Source organism: Montipora foliosa, chromosome 3, assembly GCF_036669935.1.
Source record: "Montipora foliosa isolate CH-2021 chromosome 3, ASM3666993v2, whole genome shotgun sequence".
Lineage (NCBI taxonomy): Eukaryota > Metazoa > Cnidaria > Anthozoa > Scleractinia > Acroporidae > Montipora > Montipora foliosa.
The window spans coordinates 22,489,941-22,517,440 of record NC_090871.1 but is presented as its reverse complement, the minus strand read 5'-3'; the positions used below and the strand labels follow the sequence as shown (position 1 = coordinate 22,517,440).

General features: G+C 39.5%; 3 protein-coding genes and 1 pseudogene across 5 annotated transcripts in view; 1 reads left to right on the top strand and 3 right to left on the bottom strand.

The window, feature by feature from the left end:
* The window catches only part of LOC137997082 (uncharacterized), an 11,361-nt gene extending 6,952 nt beyond the window's left edge, over positions 1 to 4,409 (bottom strand). The window contains exon 1 of the mRNA XM_068842841.1: positions 4,237 to 4,409. Coding sequence (XP_068698942.1) covers positions 4,237 to 4,303 — 67 coding nt within the window. The 5' untranslated portion in view covers positions 4,304 to 4,409. The remainder of the gene's footprint in view (positions 1 to 4,236) is intronic.
* On the top strand, positions 4,350 to 12,821 carry LOC137997081 (uncharacterized). 3 transcript variants are annotated; one of them, XM_068842840.1, is made up of 5 exons: positions 4,350 to 4,416; positions 7,744 to 8,047; positions 9,555 to 9,626; positions 10,414 to 10,467; positions 11,469 to 12,821. In XM_068842840.1, exons 2-5 carry the CDS (start codon positions 7,756 to 7,758, stop codon positions 11,927 to 11,929), a joined length of 879 nt encoding a protein of 292 aa, XP_068698941.1. In that variant the 5' UTR covers positions 4,350 to 4,416; positions 7,744 to 7,755; the 3' UTR covers positions 11,930 to 12,821. The 3 variants fall into 3 exon arrangements, with proteins under 3 accessions (XP_068698941.1, XP_068698940.1, XP_068698939.1); XM_068842839.1 differs by lacking the exon at positions 4,350 to 4,416 and adding an exon at positions 5,280 to 5,474 and having other exon boundaries at positions 11,472 to 12,821; XM_068842838.1 differs by lacking the exon at positions 4,350 to 4,416 and adding an exon at positions 5,280 to 5,474.
* A 3,837-nt stretch (positions 12,822 to 16,658) lies between these two features.
* LOC137995417 (uncharacterized) lies at positions 16,659 to 16,973 on the bottom strand. Its single transcript, XM_068840973.1, has one exon. The coding sequence runs from the start codon at positions 16,971 to 16,973 to the stop codon at positions 16,659 to 16,661; it is 315 nt and encodes a 104-aa protein (XP_068697074.1).
* A 5,109-nt stretch (positions 16,974 to 22,082) lies between these two features.
* Positions 22,083 to 24,274, bottom strand: LOC137995416 (uncharacterized; annotated as a pseudogene).
* Between the last annotated feature and the right edge of the window lie 3,226 nt (positions 24,275 to 27,500).

Sequence of the window (27,500 nt, the reverse complement as noted above, 5' to 3'; positions counted from 1 at the left end):
TGTCGAAGACCATTACTCGTCGCTTTTAAGATTCCAGAGATTTATTTTCCCCGCCTGTCTTGCTTATCCAAATTAAAGTTCCATTGAGCTCCATAAGGGTATATTTTCCTTAAAGTTCCACTAAAACGCCATTCGGGTTACAATGACTCTCGATGCCATTGCAGGTTAATTATTTTATTCTACTGTGTCAACCACATTAAATCTACCCATTTCTACTACCCACTGAAGCGTAGCAAAAATACGCGCAGACGACTCTACCCACAAAGACACTACTTAGCAGGGAAGTGACAGGCAAGACTTTTACCGCCCGGAAAAAACGACGAAATGCAACGCAGATTCCGACTGGGTTTGCCATACTGGCAACCCAGTAATAAACATTTTGTTCTTTGCAGATTGATCTCAGAGAAGGTCACCACGCAGCACTCTCTAGCTCCCTTTCCTTTTGTACTTCCTCTTCTTCGCTATAACTTTCGTATTCACTGGAATTACTGGAACATTGCTTTAAAACAAGCCAGTAAGGGCGATTCTGTTAAAACTTTTGGTTCGTGTCACTTCGCGAAGGACGTGTGTCTCTGAGCTTGGGCTATTCACGCGGAGCACATTCCCGTCATATTCTTGAATGTTGCATAATCACCTTAGGATCTACATAGCGTGGGAGTCGATCTAAAAAGAACTTGAGAAATATTAAGCCCTGGCCAAACTATCGCACAAAGTGGGATTCCACATGGAACACCGTTGGATGTAAATGTTGAGGTAGTGGCAAAACACTATCCAACATTGCTTGACGAAACATTCAAGTTCAAGTTTGCCCTAAATTTATATAAATATGGCGCTAGCACTGAAACAAAAACCGCTCGTAGCGTTTGTGCTACTGGAGCTGTTTGAGGACGGATTCAAACGAGGAAAAACAGGTCAAGTTTACCAGAGCGAGTGGAAAAGGGTATGTATCTGTCGTTGTACAGTTTTCACTACAAGATACACCGCATTTTAGGAGATGATGACAATGAGCCCGGGTCAATTTGCAGAGATTTAATTAAACATTATTGAATCAGACATTTCCAAACAGAGCAACAAAATGGGTGGTGAACCGATTAGTCCAGCCGACAGGCTGTTCATCAACAACCACGACGGCTTTTTGGTCCTCGTCCACGATCTTTGTTGAACATGGTGCTAAATGCCTAGGCTTGAAAATAACAGCGATTCGTGATTGGCTAGCAGTGTTATAATCTCGTTATTTTAGGTCGATGTAAGCAGATAAAACACAGATACAAAGTGAACACTAACAGTTAATCCATCATGGCTTCCAGAAAGAGCGCAGTGTGCATATCCTTACAAATACTACCGCTGGTCGTTACAAGCAGGACACAACTTTTTTGGAAGAGGGGCAAACCACTGCAACTTTGTTGCGTCGAGTAGAATTGTTGGGCGTAATGTTTGAGCGAAAGCAAACTATATCCAACACTTGATCGAACAAAAAATGTTGGACGAACATCTTACAACGTGGGCGGCCAAACAGTCGAACAATGTTGAGTGTATGGTACAAAGATGGAGTGTTTAATCCAACTTTGTTCGATAGTTTGACCAGGGCTTTACGTACGGGAAAGGACATGTATGGGGGCATGCTCTCTCTTCCACTTTATTTTCTCTTGAAGGCGAACAGTAGGCCCTCAAAACTCTGAGTTGTTCTCGAAATTGTACAAAAGCCTAGAACGTCCAATACGCGAGTATTGCTCTCCATTGAGGTGCCCACACCTTAAAAAGGACTCTACTAACTTAGAGAAAGTGCAACCCAGAGCATTTAAGTATGCCCTTGGAAGTATTGGCCGAGATATGTCGTATGAAGAACACTTGGAAGTTCCTTAATTCGCCAACTCTGAATCAGCGAAGATTATTTTTCAAGCCTAGGGCTAAACCCGTTGGGTTTTTTTATTTTTGCTCATAATTCTCGACCCTTACAAAAAGTTAACCATTGTTATAAACTGAAACCTATGCCTGCAAAGCTAAATAGCTTTAAATATTCTTCCTTCGTATTAAGCCCTGGCCAAACTATCGAACAAAGTTGGATTCCACATGCAACATTGTTGGATTTAAATGTTGAGGTAGTGGCAAAACACTCATCCAACATTACATGACAAAACTAATTCAAGTTCAAGTTGGCGCTAAATTTATAAATATGACGCTAACACTGAAACGAAAACCGCTCGTAGCGCATGTGTTACTGGGACTGTTTGAGGACGGAAATGACGGATTCAAACGAGGTAAAACCCAAAAAATGTTTAGAGAGCGTGTAGAAAAGGGTATGTTCACTGCAAGATTCATTCGCGTTTAGGTGATGAGAATGAGCTCGGATCCGAATTTGCAGAAATTGTATTTGCTATTGAACAAGAAATGCCAAATGCCAATGTGCAAATCTCCAAACAGAACGATTTTAGTGATTAAGGGGACTAAAATTGCCCTGAAGACATGGCCTTGCTTCATACTCGCTGATCAAGGTTTCTGGATGTTCCGTTCATCAGCTTCCAAGACGTCCCATTGATCCTTGTCCGCCATTTTTATTGCAAATAATGCTAGAAGCCTAGGCTTGAAAATAAGGTGGCGCGATTCGTGATTGGCTAGCAACGCGAACGTGACTCGATTCAGGACACAACTTTGTTGGAAGAGCGGCAAAACACTGTAACATTGTTGCGTCGAGCAGAATTGTTGGTCGCAATGTTTGATCAAAAGCAAACTCCATCCAACACTTGATCGAACAAAAAATGTTGGACGAACATCTTCCAACGTGGGTGGCCCAACGGTCGAACAATATTGGATCGAGCAAAGTTGGAGCGCTGAATCCAATCTTGTTCGATAGTTTGGCCAGGGCTTTAAGTGTAGTTAATGAATGGAATAACTTGCCTAAAGATGTCGCGGAGGCAGAAAACTTAAACATGTTTAACGTCGATTTGATTAGCCCTTAGTACAAATACTTTTTGACAAAAGTTTGACATAAGCAAAAGTGAATTAAATAGGATTTTTTTGCATGTGTTTTTTTAATGTGCCAAGCAGAGCCTCATTGGCTGTTGAAACAAAGGGCCTTTTGTTCCTGTGGTTGGCACATTTGAATAAAAAAAGCAATGTTTGTAAACAGATATCTTCCCTATTGATTCAAGAGGTGAACTTTTCACTGTGTCTTGAAGCCGGCAAGATGAAACACTTAATGGAAGACAAATATATTGAATATGAATAATGTTAATTAATAAAAGCCCAAATAAACACAGTGAATACAAACGAGTGATTGCGCGAAACGGATCAATGTATGTAAGTTTTTTTTATTGTCATGTGAAACGTGATATGTGGAAGTTTAGCCCGTAAGTTACAATCCCGTTCAGAGGTTTGTCTGCGCGATGGACTCGGGAAATGAGAAAGTCGCTGCTCAAAAGGGAAGCAAGGAAAATAGTGCCTTGTGAGGACACGTGCTTACTGGTAATGAATGTTAAACCGATTAACATTGTATTCTTCTGCTTCATTCTTATTTGTAATCAGGAGTAGGCTATGTGGGAAACTATTTTTGTGAGATTAGTTCTAGCTGTCAGTGAGTTACAACAACTAAAATTAAATAAACTCCGGAAATTGAAAGATGAGAATGAACGAATTCTCAGGATTCTCACTAACCACCAAATACTCAAATTTGGGCACATAATATCGCAATGGAACCACAGAAGCAATTAATTTGCGGATTTTTTTTGGTTCCAATGTAACTACTAACTCGGCCGCGAATTCTCCTAACTCGTGTTCTTCATCTCATCCCCAGAAATTTAAAGGTCCCCACCGAAGCGGGAAGGGTTAAAATTTGTGGGGCAGTTGTGAATTTTTGAGAACACCTTTCAAACTTAAATTTTATGAAAGTCAACGGATTAATTTCTATCTTTGAAACAGTTGCTATATCGCGGTTTACAACCACCGTCACTTGCACGAGCAAAGATGTGCCTGTTCAAAGAGTGTTAAAATTACTGAAAATTAATAGAAAAACATCATTTCTGACATGGTTTTCCAATTAGTGAAACCTGCGACAAAATCCGTTTTAGGTTTTGTGTTAGGTTGGAAATCCGAAGCTCCAGAGTTTAAGATTTAAAATCAGGATTTTCCCATACGGAACGTACCCTTACTGGGCACCACAGCCCGCAACATCCCACGTTTGTTGTGTCTATCCTTCTGAAAATCGGAAACTTAAAACTAAGTAAACAAAGATATATTTACCGCATGGTTTAGGCCTTTGAGCATCCACCAGCACCACAATGAGTAAGGATACCAGAACAGCAAACATTTTTCTCTTTAATTACAGCTGCAGTATAGGTTGCTGATCGCTTGGAGGAAGAATAACGGAGATTTGTCTATGTCGTACAATACATATACACTTACAGATCACGAGAAAATCAGGTGATGTTTTGAGAACTACGTGCTTATAAACGGTATCCTCGGTGGGCCAAGAAATTCTATCCCCTTGTTTACTTCAATTTTGCACACTCCGTTGATACCTCTGTTAGCGGGGCGAGCGAGAAAGTGGGAAGGAGAGAAAAATTGTCTATTACCTCGTTACTGATTATTATTTAACAATACCGTTGCACAACCACTGACTAGAAACAAGAAGAAGATTAAAAATGCAACATTTAGCTGGCCGACCTTCTCTTGTTCTAGCTAATCTCACTAAACAAGGTAACTTCTCACTTACAAACCTCCGTCACTCTACCGACTAGAAATGTCTAAAACGGGAGCGGACGACTAAAACTAGCACGGGATTCGGATACTTTTCTTCAGATCTTTTACTGAATTATCAATTTATGGTCAAACTGAATTTATCTTGGAGCGAAATTATTTTTTCTGCCAAGAGAGGACGGTTTGCGTTTTGTGGGTGATGAAAGACTACTCCGGAAACTCCGGAAACTGACGCTCAATTATATTACATAAGTAGGTCCCCAAGGGTACCTTACATCAAAAACAAGTTTAATTTCACAATTTCTAACCAATTTAAGCGTTTCTTGGCCTAAATTGGTTAGAAATTACGAGAGAGATCTTTCACGTTTCAACAAAGTTAATTCACAAGTTTTGCAACTTCCGTTTTTTACATACATTTTCTCGGTATATAAGCGAATTCATCTTCGAACGCATCGCAGTCGCCCGCCATTTTCATAAGTCAGCCGCTTCGCGCACGCGCATTAATCTGTAACTGGGTTTGCTACGTCATTATCGCTCATCCAATGAACGGTTCTGGTGTAAAGGTATCTTCTCGCTTTGAATCGTACTAGCCCCGTATTTCGTTTACATTGTAAAACATGCCGCTGTCGTCGTCACTTGAGGAGGCATTGAAGGTTTTCTCCTCTAACAGTCCTTTGCTTTGCCCCATAAAGTTTAAAGACAGAAGTTATCCCATAGTTGGTTGTAGTTTTAGCAACGCATCCTTTGTCATGGATTATTATGAAGTCGCCGACCACGCTGTGGTGAGTTAATTACGATATAGATCTATAGATTCATCGAAATATCGTCCAACGTTAAGTTTACTCATCAATTACAATGACTGCATTGATTACTGATAAATGACATTTATGTGAGGAATTAAGGAAAAGGGAAAAAACATGAGTGACTTTTAAGTTTTGTTCATTAACAACATCATCGATCATTGGCTGTAACTGCTGCCGTCGACGGCGAAATACGAGGTACAAAACCCTATTGGGGTTTGTATCTCGTGGTTCGCCGCCTTAAAGCTTTACGTACAGACATACTTTCTGCCTTATAATTATGGTGTGCAGTAAAGGAATTGGAAAATTCTCATATGTTAATATGCGGGCTTGTTGAACGGTAGATTTGTCTGACGAAACGTCTGTGCTTTCAAGCGAAAACATACAGTCATCGCTTGCAAAAATATGCAAATTTCCGCAATGTCTACTGATGATTGGGATCAACACATATTTATTATTTAACATTCAAGACATCTTTTACTTGGTGATATTTTCTTACATTCTTGTTATCTTTGTGTTTAATTAAGGGCGGTGCCTACTATTGTTATTGCGCATACGTTCTGCGCATCTCCAGGTACTCGGATTTCCTATCGGTGATGCTTACTAAAACAGGGATATTTTTGCGCGGTTTGAAACTACCCGGAGAAAGTACATCTTAGTAAGTACTCTTGGTATGCAAAAAGAAAATTCCAGAGATAATTAAGCTTCAATTTGCGAAAGAATGCCATACATTGCTTTGTATTTTAAAGCTTTTTACAAAAATTATGCATGAATTATCTTTGAAAAATGCGTGGTTACCCCCAATTTTCTTTTTGGATTTCAATAACACTTGTTAAGATCTACATTTCCTGCATAATCACACACCGGGGAAGAAATATCTTTAATTAGTAGGCACCGTCCTTAAGTAGTGACATTACAAGGAGAAAACAGATAGAAGCTCGTCACTGGTCACGGTTCACATGACAGTATTCGATCAAACATATGTCGTCTCAGCCGGAGCATTTTTCGTTGCGAGTAGAGAGTAGGTTGTCGTTTCTCAACGGATCATCATCCACTGTCATGGAGGGGAAGTTGAAAAAGGGAAAAATTTTCCATTTCCAGACAATAATTTTAAATAAGCTATTAAGCTTGTGATAACATTCTCACTTTAATAACGGTGCCACATTTTCTCACTGGCTAATAAATACAATCAGCTTTTTTGCAATGTGTGACAGTGAGAGGTTTACAGGGTATATTACTGTACACCTGCCAACTGTCACGCATTATGCGTGAGTCTCACGCTTGTGGATCTAAAATTGTGATCTCACGCATTCAGACTAATTTGTCACGCCTAACTGACAATAACAAGTGTAACTGCTTAAAAAGCGATTAAATAAAATTAAATTCAATTGTTTTTTGACATTCGAGAAGTTGTCAGAACATCTTCGGAACCTCTTAATAGTGCTAAAGATTGGTTGGAAATCCTTTGGAAATTGTTGCCGGCCCTGGTCGAAAATCTTTCTTCACCTTTGGTTATCTTCGGAAGTCATCGGGAAATCTTCGGAAGTCGTTGGGAACCTTCGGCGATCTTCGGAAGTCTTCCGAAATCTTCGGCAATCTTTGGAAGCTGTCGGTAAATCGTTGGAAATTCAGATTCTGTGAGACAAAAAATCTCACGCATTTTAAAAAGAGGCTTCCCAAAATGTAGTATATAATATGGTAAAAATGGAACTGTAGCATGTATACAGTAAATTGTCTCGGTTCACAACAATGGTATATCATGTTGTGTTTGATGAGCTGTTGAAAGAAACTGGACATGGTTCGCGTATCATCGTGTCAAAATATCCTGAAATATCGCATTGTAATTGACTACCTGACCGCTTATAGAGGTCAAATACGATAAAATTAGCCAATTGGGAATTCTAAATGGTGACCGCGTCTGCTTAATAAAGGTGACTGCTTAATAGAAGTCAAATTTACAGTAAATTAGGGGACTTCTTTTTGGGAATTTGATATGTGTACATTTAATGGAGGGTGACCGCTTAGTTGAGGGCCGCTTAATTGAGGTTTGACTGTACAAGTTGAGAAATTTAAAATAATTGTTCATTGATGCCATACATGGAACATAGAGCAAGATCAATAGAGAGGGACCTTCACAGGTTCATCATTTCTTTGCTGTTTTCAAAAGAAGACCCTAATTCAACACAGTTTTCCAGTATTCATTCCATACATGTAAATCTTTAATTAATGAGACTCATTTTTTTCCTTGCAGAAAGGCGTGTATATGAAGAATTTTTTTCAAAAAGGACTGGATTCACTGCAATCACTGCCTGTTTCCACAAACGCTCAAGTAGCAGTCCAGCGATTGAAGGATTATCTCAGTCGCCCTTCTCAGTCATTAATTACAAAGCTAAAAAAAGTATGCAAGACAGAAGCACAATTCAATTGCATGGTTGCAACAGAAGTTTTTATACCTCTCTCATCTGGCCACTGTATAATAAACAAAAAGACTCCTGATGTTAAGGGCGAGAGATTAAGACTGCCAAGTGAATGTGGAGTGAATGGACTTGTGATAGGTGAGAAAATTTTGCTTTTTATAAATTTTGCTTTCTATTGAGGCAGTGATTCATTTTGAAAATTGTGTTAATGGGTACAGTGTACCCCTCAGGCAGAAATCAATGGGTCACAACTCAGATGCAGTGGGTCAAAATTGTAACCAAGACAAGTTGTAGTTTTATTTTTTCAATCATATAATTGATGTTTCTTAAACCACAGACATCTGAATCTTAATCAATAAATACCTATATAAAGAGAAAAGAAAAAAAGTCCTCTACCTATCTATTAATATACATATAGTGTATATTTATAGATATCATAGGTAGAGGATTTTTTGTCTTTTCTCTTGGTATAGGTATTTATTGATTAAAATTCAAATGCCTGTGTTTAAACTTGTAAAGAAATTACAACTGTAAAACAGAACAAATAAAACTGTCATTTAGTGTCTAATCACTGTAATATTCAGGAAGTCAATTTGAGAAGAACTTGCAGTTTAAACAACACAAGAAAAGGACACTAGTTGTCTATTAAAAAAGAATAGTGCTTTTAGAGATCTTTAGAACACTAAATGACTTCAAGAGAAAGCAAACACACGGAAATTTGCATACGTCCTTAAGAGCACGTGTTCAGTAACGTGATACCCGTGACAACAATACAATCGTTCGAACCTTGTTTCGATTATTCCAAGAATCGTGTTTGTCACTCGCACGAAAAGTTTCTTCTCTGAACAAACAGTGCGGAGATAAAACATACCTTCTTCGTTCATCTAGGCTTTCTTGTGCACTGAAATTTGCATCCTTGGTGGCGTGTTGATATTCAGCTGTCGAACACCTTTGAATGACTTTCTGTGGGAGTTTTTGCGCTGTTCGTTTTCGCTTGAAGTGTGAACTCTGACTATTTATTAAGTCGGAAGGTTCAAATAAACGTGTATGCGTTGTATGTTTATCATTTCAGGTGTGAACTTTTAGCTTTTGTCTTTACGTATATCATTAAATGCGTGCTTTTTTCACTCTGTTTATGTTAACAAAAATAGTTCGCAGTTATTAATTGTGTAAGGATAATTGTTCTCAAATTCATCACTTCCTTTTGATAACTCTCAATTTTTTGGTGCGTCTTATAACCGAGTATTTTCGCGTAATTTTCAGTTTGAGAACTTAGCTTGATTAAACTGCTAAGTTTGGGGTGCGCCTTATAACTGAATGACTACGGTATGCGTACTCAGGACGCGCTCGACGGAAACCAATGGGTATTTAATGAATGTAATGCGTAAAATACGCAAAACGCAGGGCAAAATGAATCACTGTTGAGGCATTTCATTACCTCATTGCTAGAGCCCACATGGCTTTTGTTCAGTGCCAATACTCTTAACTTACAATTTAGCTGACCAAAAAGGAATGAGATTGGGTATTACAAGACTACTGCCAGGGTTGCAAACAAAAGAACTGAATGGTACTGTTTTCATTAGTTTTCCATAATTTCAGATATTCCAAATTTTAAATGTTGACAGAATTTTGCTGTTATTTACAGGTTTTTCAGATGGTTATTATGGGGAGCCAGATATTGTTGTTGTCCCAAAGTATGAGCAGGAACAAGGAACAGGTGTGATGCCAATAGAAACCCCTTACACTTTTTGTCCCTAATGGTACATACTGTACATTTCCTTGCAAAATATGCATGTATGTGTAATGGCTCTTGTACAGTACCAGTCCAAAACTAACACCCGGTAAATTAAAATGATACATGGTTTCTGTTGGCAAGTTAACAACCAACCAACCATAATGGCTCTCTCCATGGTGCAAAGTTAAAAAATGGTGTGGGATACGACAAGCCTGAAAAGGAGGAATTCCTGAAAGTGGAACAAAGCTGTGACTGGGTTATATCGGGAAAGGAATGAGGTGCGGATGTGAGCAGACGTGGTTTCTTTGTGGGGGAATGTTGTGTAACATCCCAAAAAAATGTTGCAGAGGAGACAAATTATTTAGTGTTTGTGAATGGAACTGTACATCCGTCACCTAATTCTGCAATCATAATCCATCATCTGAAGCATTCTCAATTCTTAGATCAAAGTTGTCAGATATGGAGTGTGGACTGGACTTATTAACTCTAAATTAGGCTTTTACTTTGTGTAGAAGACACAGATGACGTAACAAAAGCTTTAGGGGTCTCTACTGCTTTCAAATTCTGATTAGGTATTGTTTCACAATTTTTGTTCTATTGTGTTACGTCCGTCTTTTACATGAAATAAATGCCAATTTAAGATCTGGAACTTCCACTCCACAGTGAAGGTGGAGGAAGGTCACTTGAGTGATTCCAAAATTAAGATCCTAGACTACCACAATGATAACAATAAATATTTAGGTGACTTTATGTAATGTTATTCTACTAGTTCTGGTTTCCGCTGAAAGCGAAGAACCAGAAACAAAGCAGCCAAGGACTGCTGGTAAGTTCTGAGTTATCTGCAAATAGTGTACGGTGTTTTCCAGATATTGTTTTGTTTATGCAATTGGATCTCTTGAAACACAAGTCTGTGTAGATGTGCTAAAATTTCAGGTGCGAAAATTTCATTTTGACTCCTTAGTTGAATCAAAGACAATTTGAAGTCTGGTGCTAAAATATCAATTTAAGGACGTTTGCGCCCATTGCTACTGCGCATCTCTATTGCGCACACTGTTCATTAGGCACGTGCGTGCCATGTCATGTATTTCAAGCGTGTGCACCGATTCGAAAACTCAACAAAATATAGAGCTGATGACCTTTGCATTAACTTGGTGTGCGAATATTTTTGTTGGATGCTCGGTGACCCACACTTTTTTTTCGGCAGATCACTTCCTTTTCTGATTCTTTCCATTATCCAAAAACCATTAAATCTGTATGTGGGAAGTTTTAAATATTTCTCATGTACTATTGACATAGGGTCGAATTGGTACATGGATACAGGTGTGCATGACTTTGAAGTTGCATTTTTTTAAGGCTAATTCTACCTGATTTAATGACATATGTAGCAAAGATCCATCAAATAGGCCTATATATGCTGTGTTAAACACACATAACTTAGATATGATTCTTCAACTTAAATATATGCTGATAGTAAAAAGCTGGCCGGAATCTCCTTGAGTGACTGGAAATCCTAGAATCGCGCGCGTAGGCCGCACCTGCCATCTCTCTGATTGACAAGAAATGAGGCAACCGCCGGAGTATTGACAGTACTGTCAACCACTGAGAGCCTAGAACAGGCTAGTTCCAGAGATTTCAAGCTTTTAAAATATGCACATTAGCCAAGTGATGACATCATACACTCAACCAAATGTGAAGAAAGATATCCAACCAAATTTTATCAGAAATGTTTGATTCTTTGCAGTAATATTCTACTAAACGTGCTCCACCTTACAAATCAGCTTATTTTTGCAGCAATATTAAACTGTTGTATTGTTTTTTTATCAGCAGAGGGGGAAAATTCTCCATCCGAGGACTCACCTGGCAAAGCTATAGTTGAGGGAAAAGATGTTGAAGAAGGCTCGCTAAGTGCCATGTCCCAGTGCGTTGCAACAATAATAGCTTTTGCTCGAATTCAATGTTTCCGCCACCCTGGCATTTCTTATCCATTTCCCATGCTTAAGGTCGATCCTTCAGGAGTTGTTGTTTTAGTTTACGATTATCCTAATGATGTTTTAATGATAAGCCAACGCGTACCATGGAGCGATATTGCGTTTATTATTGTTTGGTTAGTTCTACATCATTATTTATTCCGCCCCGATTCTTTGAGTTACATGAGCAAATATTGCTGTGGGTACAAAACTGCATCTCGTGGCATTTCAATGGATACCCCATGGTACTTGGAGTCTAAATCAGTTTACTCTCTACCTAAAGAGCTTTTTTGTTATCAAATGTTTGATATTGAGTGAGCATTGCCGTTTAATGGTATGTTCGCTTGTACGTATATGTTAAACAACAGAAAATGTTACTTGTGTTTCTGAAACTTTCACCTACGTAAAAAACGTAAAACGTTTATTGTAATTGATGCGATTGGGACTACAATGAAAGTAATAAGCAATGGATAATGCGAATGAAGTGCAATAATTTATATGACCCAAACGCATCTAAAGTACAAATATTTGACGGGAAATCAGTAAAACGTTGGCCTGTTTAACAGCCATAAAAGTGGGATTCCAATAGATAGATAGATAGATAGATAGATAGATAGATAGATAGATAGATAGATAGATAGATAGATATATTTAGTAAAATCCAACTAGTGGTCTATTATCAATGCTGCGTTCTGATTGGTTGAGCTACTAGTAGGCTATTTGTTATAGCCCACTAGTAGCGAAAAGCGCCGGCTTTGAAAACCAAAACAACAATTAAAGTCTAGCTTTAACTAGCGAAAGATGTTTTGTCTCGATATTTTTTTGACCAACTAGTTGGATTTTACTAAAAAACTCATGGCCTCTGAGTCAATAGCCCATTCGGCCTTCGGCCTCATGGGCTATTGACTCAGAGCCCATTCGGGCTCGAGGAATAATTGTTAAATATAGCTTGAATATCTGTAATGGTTGACCAAACGATAAACTCCCAACAGAAGGATCCAAAAGGATGCACGTTGTCTCCTCAGTTAGTATTTAAAGTTGCATATAAACTGGAGAGGAAGACAAAACTTCTCGAAGGTCCAGGAAATTTAATAAAAACGTTTCGGCCCTTCGGCCTTCGTCAGTTAAAATTTTTAAAATAGAGTAAAAGTTAAATTTCCTGGACCTTCGAGAAGTTTTGTCTTCCTCTCCAGTTTATATGCAACTTTATATATATGCACTGCACTGATGAGGCCCAGAAGGCCGAAACAGTACTGTCTGCAGTTAGTTATATATATATATATATATGCAGTTAGATATAGCTCTTTGGCATTACAAAGCTTTTGCTTTCATGTCCAAATTGAGCACTCTACTGGGATGAGTCATTGCCGCTAGCAATTGGGCATGCTCACTAACTCGCTAGTTTGAGCACTCTGGCATGGCTTAGATGTACCACATGTGTGGGACATTTGGGGTGGCTTTATAAGCTTAACCTCCATCCCTGACATCAGCACTGCACTGATGAGGCCCAGAAGGCCGAAACAGTACTGTCTGCAGTTAGATATAGCTCTTTGGCATTACAAAGCTTTTGCTTTCATGTCCAAATTGAGCACTCTACTGGGATGAGTCATTGCCGCTAGCAATTGCGCATGCTCACTAGCTCGCTAGTTAAAGCCCTCTGGCATGGCTTAGATGTACCACATGTGTGGGACATTTGGGGTGGCTTTATAAGCTTAACCTCCATCCCAGACATCAGCGCTGCACTGATGAGGCTCAGAAGGCCAAAACAGTACTCTCTGTAGTTATATATATATATATATATATATATATATATATATATATGAGAAGAAGAAAGGTGTAGCCATGCCTCGATAGATAATGTAATAAGGAAATAACTTCTTGAGGCATATGTGTTTCTAATCGGTTTTATACTTCAAACGTTTCGCCGTTTAGAGCTTCGTCAGTGAATGAAGATTATGAGTACAAGATTGCTTTATGTAAAAAAAAAAGTTACACAGTTTTTTTTAAAACGGACAGGTCTAGATAACATCAGAGTACACTATATTAATGGCTCCTCATCATCAAGAATATTTACGCCGCCCAAAGAAAAACGATGCTGCCCAGATCCCTGTGATACGTGCGGCTCTTCAACAAGAACTAACCAATGCCTAACAAAAAACTGTGTATACAAAATCAAATGCTCGCACTGCGACACGGTTTATATCGGCGAAACTAGTAGAACTATCGGATCCAGAATAAAAGAACATATCAGAGTGGTGAAACAGACGGTTTATTCACATTTGATCAACCATAACAAACCATCTATGCAATATATCTCTTGGGGAATCCTCCACAGGAACATCCACGACATCCGCACGCGTAAAATCATTGAAGCGCTAGAAATCCGCAAGCATGAGAACCTCATGAATGGTTGCAATGGACGAGCTCTAAATCTAGATTAACACCATCAAATTAATGAGCCTTGAAATTCCACCGTTGTACTAAGTTTTTTTTTTTTTTTTTTTTTTTACATAAAGCAATCTTGTACTCATAATCTTCATTCACTGACGAAGCTCTAAACGGCGAAACGTTTGAAGTATAAAACCGATTAGAAACACATATGCCTCAAGAAGTTATTTCCTTATTACATATATATATATATATATATATATGCGAATGAAGTCCAATGTCTGACCCAAACACATCTGAAGTACAACCATTTGACGGGAACCCCTTAACCCGCAACTGACCAAAATTCAATCAGGTCAAAACTCAAAAAAGAGAAAAATAGAAATAATTTCTAGTAATATGTATGGAAATAATAGGCAATAAGATATGGCACTACCTACCCATGCTGTTTTCAGCTCAGTATACATGTGTGAGAAACATCCTAACCTGCATCTCTGTACCACGACAGAAAACAGGTTTAAGACGTAAATTGTAAAATTGTGTATTAGACCATCCCATTTCCTTCATTGATAGCTGGGTAAATCGTATGTGTTTGCGCTAGTGAAAACCAGCCGTGCTTATCCGTTTAAAATTACTCACCTTTCAGGGGCGGATCTAGGGGAAGGATGCAGGGGGGGTGCACACCTTCTCCCCCGAAAATGATCTGCGGCTTTCTAATACAACTGGTATTCTGCGAAAAAAAGAGGCAGTTAGGCCATTCCTTTGTGGTGCACCCCGTCCTAAGAAGAATCCTGGATCCACCCCTGCCTCTGAACTGCAATGACAGTGACTGACTCCACTCAGTGCAATTACAAGGTACACGACAATTAGAGATAAATTTATATAAATATTTGGTCGAGGGACTATTCTAAGGAAACGCATCTTGAGACGCGGTAATGTAATTTTATAGAAATACAATACTGCATATGTCTAATGCAGTAATAAGTTTCAAATCGAACTCGCGCTGCGCTCTCGTTCGATTTTGAAGTCACGCCTATGATTTCAGACCAAATTGCACTCCACTCAGTTCAATTACCATTATTACGTAGCAATAGTTTATTTTTTTTCCATTCACTGCATTATTTTACAGTGGCACCCAGTTAATGCCATGGAAAATTGGTCGTATTAACGGGGTCTCGGGCGAGAATAACGCGCAAGGGCTTGGGACTGAGGAAAGACCAAGTCCCAAGCCCTTGCGTTTTGGCTCGCTCATATCTCCAGTGATTATAATTTCTCGGTTGGGAAGAGATTCTTTCTTTAACACCAAAAAACATGCGACGTGGCAATCAATTTCAATTCATGCGTGCACTCTTAATAATTTTGAGTACATCCGGTCAATCCTCTTGCAAAGTCAGCGTAGATGTGTAGGATGGCTTTGGGCGTGCTTTTGTAAAATTCTACCCATGATTTTACCATAGAAACTCTGGTAGTTCCCCGGAAATCTCTTTGGAACTAATAATTAGGGTGAACTCATGGGTAGAATTGGTCCAAACCACCTCCAAAGTTATACTATCCATATCCGCTGAGTTCCAAGGAGATTTTCCAGGAATTAATTAAATTTCGCGTGGTTAATTTTCGCGAGTATTAATTTTAGCGATTTTTTCCAAAACGCGAAAATCGCGAAATTAAGTACGTGCGTGAATAAGGTATTATATGTGTTTCACCAATCTCGTTCCCAGGGTCTCACTTCTTCCCGCCCCCAATCGCTCAAGGGGGCGCGAAGAAGAGATACCCTGGGAAGGAGGTTGGTGTTTTAGTGAATACTGAATACTGCTGACCTTTCGATTTGATTTGCTTCAACTGAACTGAATGTGCTTTAAAAGCTTTATAAAGCCCCTCTCAGGTAGTTGGATCCTACATCACCATTTACGGTAGCTTTTGATTTGAGATACCAGCTAAATGACTTCCATGAAGGCAATTTTAATATCGTAAAATTATAAGCCCTGGACCAAGGTTGGGATTGGGGGGGAGGGGGGGGGGATAGTCTCCTTCGTACCCGCTTTTTGGGGTCATTACGCAACGCTCCCTTGGGGGAAGGGAGCGTTGATGATGATGACCCCAAAACAACGGCAGTAAAGGAGACTAGGAGGGTAACATTATATTAACTTAATGTTACTGGTGGATAAGTGATACACCATTTTTGTTCGCTTTTTGAGGGACCTTTATTAGTACATGAGGCGTACTGTCACTTCTCGCTTTTAAATTTCTGTCCTCCTTTAATTTTTATTGATACAGTGGAACCCTGTTAATACGACCACCTTCGGGGCATGGAAAATTGGTCGTATTAGCGGGGTTGTGGTATTAACGAGGTAGGGTCACATTATGATGCAACACGCTTTAAACATGTATTGCACCTGAATACCTTTAATTCTGCTATAAATCAACCTTTTCACATTTATTTTTCAACCTTACAACAGCAATTCATTACAACTGAACAAAAGAAAGGACAATGATGTTGCTTAAATTGTCCAGTTAAGTGGGAAGATCACTTCTATCTATTATGGCAGATGTTATACCGCATTTAAACCAAAGGAGCAAGCTAAGCCAATGGCCAAAGGTCCTTTGAATCATTCCCTCTTGTTTAGTTTTCCAGAACCTTTCTTAGGATCCTTGCTGTTCCTTACAAGGCTGTTTTCTGCAAGATTCCTTTCTTGATAGCAATCCCTAGCTTCGTAAGCCATCCATCTAACCTTTTACTTACTCCTCCAAGTGCACCAACAACTACCGGTACAACTTCGACATGTCTGATCCCCCATATATTCTTAATTTCTCTCTTTAGCTCCTGGTACTTCTCCAGCTTTTCACCTTCCTTCTCATGCACCCTGTGGTCCCATGGTGACGCAATATCCACAATGATTACCTCATTATTTTCCTTTTCTACAACAACAATGTCTGGTTTTCTGGCTGCGATGATATGGTCGCACTGAATGGACATGTCCCACAAGATCTTAAAACTTTCGTTTTCCACAACCCTTTCTGGTTGGTGCTCTTACTATTATTATTATTATTATTATTATTATTATTATTATTATTATTATTATTATTATTATTATTATTATTATTATTATTATTATTATTATTATTATTATTATTATTATTATTATTATTATTGTTCAGAGATCTCCGTAAGCCCCGGTGACCGGCGAAAATCGTCCTGGCCGCGCAGGCTGCTCAGATCCAAATTAAAAAAAAAAAGGTCAAGGGTTCAAACCCCGTTGAAGTCCTGAATTTTTTAGGCTTCTCTACGCAATTGCAAAAATTGCGTTCACAAATGCGAATATCGTAGCTTCACTTGATTTCATATCCGCAGTTCATATATGGTCCAATTCATACACCGTAAAATTCCGAAAATAAGCCCCTCCAAATAGAAGCTCCCCAAAGCGGTAACGCAAAAAACCCTCCGTTAAATCGCCCCTCCAAATATAAAACCCCGGGGAGCTTGTACTAGAAAAATTGCCCTCAAATACAAAGTAAAACAAAGCAAAAACGGTAAATTTACTTCCAACTATAAGTCTAGCCCAATCGATTCGGAAACGCAAGTTTCCCTCCGTAGATAAGCCCCTCGAAAGAGGCCCTTGAAAAATATAAGCCCCGCGGGGCTTATTTTCGGGTTTTACGGTATATCATTTTATCGTTAACCTAAAGGCTTAGCCAACAGGTTGACTAAGATTGCAACCACGAGAACATCGTCGTATATCAAATCTGTTTGAAAATGTTTGTATTGTCGTCTTTCCATAAATCGGGTATTGGCAGATGTCCCCGCAAATAATGAATTCCCTACAAAAGCTGTGTATTTGCCTGTTCCCATAAGTAGGGTATCGGCAGATGTCCCCGCAAATAGCGAAGTCCCCACAAAAGCTGGGTATTGACCTGTTCCCACAAGTAGGGTATTACCAGATGTCCTCACAAGCATTAAACTTTTTGTCACGTCCTCACAACTAAGTCCCCACAAAAAAATTAAAGGTTTTACAACATTTGAAGAGATGTATCAAGAGATGAGACATCAAGCAACAATCATACCAAATATTGTTTGGATGACTGCAAAAGAAGCCGTAGTCCCCACGAGGGGGGTTGGGAAGCATATGGCCCGCAAGTAGCCAGGGGCGGGTATGGGTGTGTGTGTGTGTGGTGTGTGTGTGTGTGTGTGAGAGAGAGAGGTGGGGGAGGGGGGGGGGGGGGAATCTAGTGACAATAAGTTCGTGTCCTAGTAAATGATATATTACTTGCAAATGTGTAGAGCGTTCTCACATGACGTTATGGCAGCCATATTGGTGTTCCAAAACAATGATGCAGCGGCCATTATAGTGTACCGAGCTAATTTTGTGCAATTTGAAATTTTTCGTAAGTGAGTATTCCCTTTTGTTGCAATGAATTTGCAAAGCTGCTGGCCACGTGAGTTAAAGCGCCCTATACCCAGTAATATTTCCTATTTGATTTGAAACAGGAGGGAGGATAAATCTTGATCGATTAGCTTTTAACATTTTCTATGAATGCTACGTTTCTGAATGTTATCTACTTGCTATCACGACTGCTTTTTTTCCATGAGGTAGTATTCGTAGGCCAAATCACAGCTGTTTTGAATTGTTTGATAGTTATTGACGCCGCATAAGGGTTTGTTACTGTTGGCACTTAAGATGCGTTTCGCTACTGTTACAAATTGATTAAGCATATTCCGCGTGTTGACGTCACGTTATGTATAACCGCACAATTGCTAACAAAAAGTAACATCCAGGGACCGGTTGCTCGAAGTCTGGTTAGCGCTAACCGTTGGTTAAGAGGTATCAAAACCTATAGGTCTCCATGGTATTTAACGCTGGTTAGCGCTAACCCAAGCTTCGAGCAACCCGGAACAGTTTGTTATTATCGGTACTCAGAGCCGTTTGGTTGCATTACTATACGTTTTTTAGTATTTCAACGCTGTTTAAAGGTATAATTAAAACTGAGATTGACTGTCCACAAATGACTGGAGAACTGGCAACCAAAACAGGTTGTTCCAAACATTTACCTACTTTACGCAGAATGGTTATTTACGTTTTGCTATTACTGTTAACAATAAAGATTGAAGGTATATTCCCGGTAGCCCGATACCATTTGTGTAAGCCACGATACTAGTAACCTCGGAATGCCTATGTAATGTATTTACCAAAGTAGTAACAAATCATGACCTTTACGGCAAACGGTAAAAATTCAACCATTTTCTGTCTAGATGCTGCCGTTTTTACACTTTTTAGGAGATTTTTGTCCTACACTCTTAATCTATATTGATATCAGTTTCTTCCGTTTGGCGTAAACGTCATGCTTGAGGTTGCAATTGTTGATGCTGTGATCCGTTTTGTTACTGTTTGTCTTAAGTGTTAATAAAAGACTGATTACAAAGATTATAATTTATTTTGGGTAGGTTGTAGTAGCAAACTTTCACAATTAATTCACAAAAACGGTCAGATCCACATACACTGTCTTCTAAACCTTCCCACGATTCGCTAAATGGATAAAATACGAGCAATAAGTAAAGATAGGAATTTGAAACACTGATTCCGCTAAAACGTACATTACCGGTATGTCGGAGCTTTCGGAAGCTAGCGAACATGGCAGATTATTTCCCTCCCTTTGTGAGGTACAGGCTTCCCAGCACTTGAATAAGAATTCGTTTAAAAGGGACAATCGATAACAAGTTAAAACATAGGTTATGTTTCAATTTCTTTCCGCTAGTTTCGGTTTGGTTTCGTTTGATTTCGTTTGGTTTGGTTTGGTTTCGTTTAGCATGGTTTCGTTTCGTTTGGTTTCGTTTCGCAAACTGGAGTAAGTCCTCCAGATACATAAGCAGATGTCCCAACATTGCGGCCAAAAAGGGGAACGCGAATACCATGGACCGATATCCCACCCGACTCATATCCGCGTGACTGAATTGGACAAATGTGTTCTCCTTTGTCGAAAGCAAAAACATTCTGATCGGACAGGATAAACCACAGATGCTCCTATTTTAGGAACAGCAGTAAACAGGGGCACCCAACGACCAATTTGTTGTAAAATGTATTATTATACCCCAGTTAATGAAAATAAATGTTATTAAGGCATTTTCAGGTGTTTTTCAGTGTTGCTGGGAAAACATTATCTGTTCCTTTTTCCCAGCAAGACACACAAGAAATTTCCCAGCCAGCTAGATAAAATTGGTTGGTTTCCCAGCCAGCTGATCAAATTTATTTCCCAGCCAGGAATGCCGCGCGCTTTCAAATCCCTCGATCCAAAACGACCAAACAAAAGCGACAAAACCGGGACAAAACAGAATTTTTTCTGCAAGCTCAATCACTCTGACCAGGAAGGGGTCCTTTTTTTTTCTTTTTTTTTTTTTTTTTTAGTCGTCCTCAGCCAGCTCGGGTTGAAATGCTAGAAAAAGTCAGTAATTTCCAGGCAAAACCTCTATCAATAACAAAATTTCCCAGCCAGCTCATCGAAACACCTGTATTTTTGCCAGCCAGCAAGATTCCTCTGGGGAACAGATAATGTGAGGAACAGATTCGTTGGGTGCCCCTGAATAAATAAAAGGAATTTCATATGGTAGTGAAATCTGCTATTAATGGTTTTATGCTATATATACAAGAACGTTTTTAAAAGCTATTTTAAAGTCATCTCCAAATAGTCGCATCCGACCTGAGTTATGGCGCTATTGACTCAATTGGGAATAAGCAAACAAAGACCAACTCGCCGTGGCTGCCGTTCAGGAAGACAAAAAGTCGACAAAGCTTTTGAGACCGAGTCAACCATATCGATATCGAAGACTTTTCCGAACTATCATCCAAAGACCAAGCAAACCTGATAAATACTGCCTTTTTGGAACCTCTCAACCAATACAAGCTATCGAGACCACTATCTTACCGTAATCTGGAAGAGTTGAGCGTGGAGCGTGTCCAAAAGGCACACTTTACCTAAGCTCAAATAATGAGAAATCGGACTGGACCTCTTTGTATCGAAGTGGTTTAAGCCATCGTTTATTTGAAACTTCGAAATAGCCAGCGAAATTTAACAAATGAAATTGATCTAAAAGACATGCACATTTTTCATTACCAAATCTGCGAATGCTGAAGATTTCAAAGTTGAATGAAGAGCAAGTGGTTTCTGATCCTGTTGGAAAAAAACTGAATCCGCTCAAGCGGTGACTATACTATTTCTTACGTTCGTAACGTCAGTTATTCTCGGCTTTTTGTGGTGGTAAATCGATGTTTATCCACTCGTTTTGTTAATTACGCTCCTGTAGACCATTTTATTACCATTCCCCTGGGTATTCTTTACCGGAGCCAAAAAAGAGGATCATTCAATTCAGTAACCCACATTCAAAAGCAGATTCTGCTTTTCAGTGATTCGTTATCTGCTTTGGATTATGGCAAACGAGCAGGATCACTGACTTGCCTCGAACTTGCCTCCTACCAATGTGGACCAGGTTCGATTCCCAGACTCGGTGTCACATGTACTGTGGGATGAGTTTGTTGGTTCTCTCTCTTTCGACGGTACTTTGGTTTTCCCCTCTCCGTGAGAAAACTAATGTTTAATCTGATTTGAGTGATTAATTCGATTTCGATAGGCCAGTTTCGTATTCTCAAGGTTAGACTTGATCTAGCATGAAATGGAGGCCGAAGCGGGGGAAATAATTTACATGTGATTCCCTTGCATTAGTCTCCATTTCGTGCTCGATCCAACCCAATCCAACCCCATCATTACGTGACCCAGCCCAAGAACACTTGATGTGTGATTTCTTGTAGTTTCGTCTTCCGGTATTACAGAAATAGAGCAAAATCAAAGACACCAAAATCTTATCTTCAAATATAATTCTTTATTTGAAACCACATTGTTAAATTTAAACTAAAAGATCCGTTTGACTTTGACCGACAGCGTTAGGGTAATGTCCATTGAACGTTTAGTTTATGATAGGCTTAACTGTGCTAAACATTCGATGATTTGTCCTAATTGCATTACTAAACAAAATAAGATCCATCATTGCTTTTTTTAAGGAAAACTGGTCATGGAGGTAACATGATCTCAAAAAAAGTTTCATATTCTCTAGCTAAACCTGGTAAAATCGCGAACCTCAGAAAATTAAACCAACCGGCGGGTACTGAAGCTGCACTTGTAGCACCTAGATATAGTTGGTCATTAAGTTAATTTTGATGAAGCGTTTCACTGAAAACTTGAACGAATATGCTATTTTTTTCAAAACTGAACTGTGAAGCTTTTCCTAGCTTTCGGGCTGTCCACGATCAAGTATTATTCTATTATGACCGTGCAAAACTTCATGAAAGAAACAAACTTGTAATCTGCCCCAAAAGGCAGGTTCTTAGCCTTTCTTGGATCACTTATCAATTTCCCGGCTCCGTCTTTGTTTGTGGCAGCGGTTGATCCAAGCTTTTGGGACCACAGTTTGTTGGCATCCAAACGCATGCAATGGAAATCCGTGCCTGAAAAACAAAAGTTAATAAACTGGAAGTAAGTAAAACTATTGCAAATCCAGGTCTGGATAACATGTGAAATTTTAGTCAGATTCAGGACTTTATGATAGGTTGCATTTTCCGAAATAATCGTCTTGTAACTTTCACACTCAGCTGGCATTCAGCGAATGTACAGTACCCAAATAAATTTAATCTTTTCTTTGTAAAGGTAATTTTAAACACTTCTTCAGTAAGCACTGACTCAGAAATGTCTTTCAGCGATTACTGGGAAGAAAGAATATCCCATCTCTTACCAACAGCAACAAAAAGTGCCACCAAGCAGTTTGGCTGTTCCGGTGCCGTGGGGCAAGGGGCCTCTGGAGGCACATCCATTTTTAACCAACCGTCACTTTCGACAGCTGCAAGTACGTTGGCAACAGTCATTTCGGTGATTGGTTTACTACTGGCTTGACCAGGCTGTGCAAAACTGTTGGTTATCTTGTCGTTTGCGTAGTTGTAGGCGTTATTATTGGGTTGAACGAAAATGGTTGTTCCACCTTGCCAAGTTCAGTGGAGGTGCGTAGTGTAGTATCTTTCCAACTACTCATGAAACATCTTGAGGGGTGGTACTCTGGGTTTTATCAGGTATCTTAGCTGAGACAGCTCCTGAGTCGATCGCTTGCAAAACCTTTTTCCGCAAGTCGTCTCTGATCAATCCTTCGGGCATGGTGTCCAGCAATAGCTTTTGCAGGGCTGCTGTCTCCTGGCCGACAATTAAGTCTGCTTGCTCAGCGTCGAAGGGCTGCACTAAGAAACCCCTGAACCCAAGAATGGAGGGCATCTGTTCGTGACGGTAGGTAATTCCTTTGGCTCTGGCATCGTCCAAATGCTCCTTAATCGTTTTGAAGCTCTCATTTCGGGAATCAAACTTCCAAACAGGATCAGGAAGACCACTATATATGGCCAAAGTCACCTTATTCTCTCCTAAATGGGAAGAAAATAGTATATTACTATTGACAAGACTGTGCGTCGAAATCTTTGGACGTTCCTAAACCATCTCTCACGAAAAAACTAAAACACTTTAGGCATCACAAAAATATAGTAATAGTAGCAGTAATGATATTTGATGAATAAATGGAATATTTAAATGAGCTGTTAAATCTAGGCACGTTTGATTACACTGGTAATCAGGTCTTTTATGATCACGAGAATTTTCCGACCATGCCCGAGTCTTCTAGGGAAGGTACGTTTTTAATTGGTGGGGGGGGGGGGGGGAAGGGGGTAATAGTTTTTTTGGCAAGAAAAAATTACTCCATGTCGCTTCTATTTTGTATATACAAGCAAAGCTACCAGTCGAGATTAATCTAAATTATTTTACAGGTGTCGAAAAATTTACTTATCAAAAAGCTATCTCCTCCCAACTAACATAATTGTCTCTCTTGACCCGTGCCCGCTTTCGCCCATATTTTGATGTTTCCGCGCGGGGTTCTGGTATAAAATTAGTCTCCGGTGAGGATTCGTCACTTAAGCTACTCGAACTTGAACCGACAACTCGATCTACTACATCACTATATTCGTCCTTTGGGTTCGGGAACCACCCCAGGTCTTCATCTTTCCACTTCTCTGGACTTGTGCTTTCACTTGTTCCCGCAGCCTATGTGCCATTAACTGAGTCAGAGGAGTAGCGGGCATCTTTTTGAGAATGGCGAGTCAGCAAACAGCCACAATAGCCACAAGTTGCTCCATCAGACCTCATGAAGTCCTCGCATTCACCACAAGCACTTTTCCCTCTTTCTATTCCTCGTACATCCTTGCCCATTTTCAAGTTTTCACCGTAGAATCACACGCCACGCAATTAACTACTTTGTGTGCAGATGAAAGCGGTTATATGAGTAACACTTCCAGTTTGTTATTTCCACTTCAGGTTATTTTTGTCTTGGATAGGTTGAGGGGGGTGGGGGAGGGTCAGATGTTTTTGTTTGGGTTTTTTTGAAGGGTTATTAATTAATCCATTCCAGGAAGTGGGAGGGCTACGACTTTTTTCGCAAAAAAATTCTAAAATACCCCGGCCCACACCCCCCCCCCCCCAATAAAAAACGTATCTTCCCCAAGGGACAATTGTAATTAAGACCAGAACACTCATCAAACTCAAAGTACAATAAAATGTTCCTATAAGACATTCTGTTTTGTAGTTTTGTATAAAACAGGTCATGCCGTCTGCAAAGAGAAAAAGTTTAACGTTTTCTTCTCGTACCCATATATCATTTAAACAGTATCACCATCTCTCGGCTAATCTTTACAGCTAAGATCTCCAGAACTATAATTATTCAAAGTTATGAAAGGATAATACCGAGGATCCAGCATCTAGCCTTACTCCCCATTCTGAGAGCAAACCGGGTCTCGTTTGTAAAACCACAAAACATTACACAGCTGGAGCCGTTGTTGCACTCGTATCCACTTCGTGAATGAAGGGCCAAAGATGAATGCATGGAAGTTAAAATTTTCAAAGTCAGTAGCCACTTAGACGAACCCTAGCCTTTGAGATGTGAATACTCAATCACGTCGATCATCACTAATTCTGATAGAATCAAAAATAGTTCTTCCCATGACAATGGGGCTCTGTGAGTTCTGATTATAACGAATTCTTTCTAGAACCCACTTTTACCCTTGAAACGCTTTGCCAAAGTTTTAGACGCTAGTTTGGTATAAACATTAATAAGAGATATCGGCCGCCATTTTTTTACCAAGTGATGTCAGTTGCAAATGAGAACATAGTCGCTATATCTACACAATCAGTACCCTGATATAAATTGGAGCAACCGATTTTAATTCTAATTCTAAACGTTCGGAAATAAGTCCAATAGAACATACCCTTTAACAAGCAGAGAGTTATTGGAGAGGTAACCAAAAGCCACGACGTTACAAAGGAATTGTGCACTCACCTTCCCGCATGGTAACCGTTGTTATTCCAGGAATTTGGCTTCAGTTAAAACTAGACCTGCTGATGAAAAAGAAAACATAAGCGAATAAGGTCAACATGAACAACAAGACGGAAGTAAAATGGATGTTTAAATCTAAAATTTACCGTTGAGCAATAAAAGACCCTACCGTTTAAACCGCTATTGAGTGGCTAAGAAGAAATCGCAAGTGGGTGATTAAACTGGAAAACAGATCACTTCCCAATGTATGTTCTTTCGATGTTTTCTTAGAATTAAAGTGATGATATAAACGTGCCATGAAAATGGCAGATATAGGTGGTAAAACATCTATTTCTTGGAAGGAACGCTGTAATTTAACGTGGTATGAAATGTAGTAAAAACTGATTGAAGCAAAACCTGTGAACAAGAAATGGACAAGAAAGCATGGAGTCATAACAGCACTTAACGTTTGCAGACCCCACTGAAATTCAGAGGAAACAAAATCTTTCATATCTTCTTAATTAAAGGTCTGAACAAGAGGAAGGACTACCTAGCCGAGGCAAAAAAAGCTTCAAATGCTACGATAAAGGAATTACCACTCAAGTTAAATTCTGCAATCTCACCTCTAACTTGTCCAGAGCAGGAATGCGAGTTAACGGACCGATGTTTTCGAACCAATATATAGTTTCATGCAGCCATCAATTGTCACTGGTCATGTCAACAAATATGTTGACTAAGGACTTTGAAGAATTTGTTTTAGTGTGTTGTCACTGAATCCTTTTTGGAAGGCGTCAGAATTAAGGAAAGGCCCCTCTTATATTCACCAGATACGAGGATCAGTTCTTTCCTTAAACCTTTTAGCTCCAACATTCTTATTGATGAAAATCAAAGTGCGATTGGGAGTTTGGTTTTCATTATTTTCAGGGGACGTACGTGCAAGATTTTAAAGAATATGTCGTCACTTTGTCAGTTTAGTTTGCTCAGCTTTGTTTTCTTGCCAGCTCCTGCTGGCTCTGTTTGTATTCTTTGATGGCAGCATTATCTCCTGATTTGCAGATTAGCATCACTGTGGCAACGATCAAGCCTTGTAAAAACACCCTTTATTTTGTCTTTAGTTGCTTATATCTCAAAAACGAACCCGGTGACCCCCATTTTTTATTTCTGAAAAGTAATTAGAAGGGCATGATGAAACTTTCTGCAAAGTTAAAAAAAATTTTGTACAGTGGATTTAGAGCCACCTTAATTTTGTGATTTTTTAAGGTAGCTCTGAATCCTCATGACAGAATTTTTTTAAACTTTGACGAAAGTTTCATCGTGGCCTTTTAATCACTTTTCAGCAATAAAAAAGGGGGTCACCCAGTTCGTTTTTGAAATATGAGCAACTAAATCCAAAATGTAGGGTGTTTTTGCTGGGCTTTTCCGTTGCCAAGGTAACTTATTACATCACAACATTGATCACATCTTGTTTGGAAATAATCGGTGTTTCATATGGTACCATAACATTGCTGTTACGTGATACAGTGTTGTAGCGTTATTCGATCTAAACAGAGTCTTCTAGTGTTGAAACCCTTTCCAGCCTCCTGGGGCCCGTTTCTCGAGAGTCCCGAAACTTTACCGGCCATTTTCGGGTGTCATAATTCCTTTTGCATCTTAAGAACGGAGAGGGTTTAAGTCGTCAAACTTCGCAGTCCTTTTTCTTTTTGTTACCTTAAAGGCATGTTAAAAGATCAGCTTTCCAAAACAAGCGGTTAGTAGTTTCACAAATGGCTTCTCGGACCCGGAAAGTTTTCGGGACTTTCGAGAAACGGGCCCCTGGGGCTTGTTTCTCGAAAGTCCCGAGAACTTTTCGGGCCCGAAAAGCCAGTCGTCAAACTGCAATCTGCTTATTTTGAAAAGCTGATCATTTAACATGTTTTTAATGTAAGAAAAACTAAGAGGATTGCGGAGTTTGATGGCTTGGAACCTCGGCGTTGCGAAGACATATAAGGGAATCGTGGCACCCGAAACAGGCCCGAAAACTTTCGGGACTTTTGAGAAACAGGCCACTCGCCCGGGTTGCGCGAAGCATGGTTGGCGCTAACCAGCAGGGTTAAATACCATAGAAACTCGTAGGTTTTGATACCTCTT

Excerpts from the sequence above, each read along its gene's own strand:
- LOC137995417 (XM_068840973.1), bottom strand. The coding sequence starts at position 16,973 with ATGTCCATTCAGTGCGACCATATCATCGCAGCCAGAAAACCAGACATT.
- LOC137997081 (XM_068842838.1), top strand. The coding sequence starts at position 5,310 with ATGCCGCTGTCGTCGTCACTTGAGGAGGCATTGAAGGTTTTCTCCTCT. Across the intron at positions 9,627-10,413 it reads TGAGCAGGAACAAGGAACAG|TTCTGGTTTCCGCTGAAAGC; the intron begins GTGTGATGCCAA and ends TTATTCTACTAG. Across the intron at positions 10,468-11,468 it reads AAAGCAGCCAAGGACTGCTG|CAGAGGGGGAAAATTCTCCA; the intron begins GTAAGTTCTGAG and ends TTTTTTTATCAG.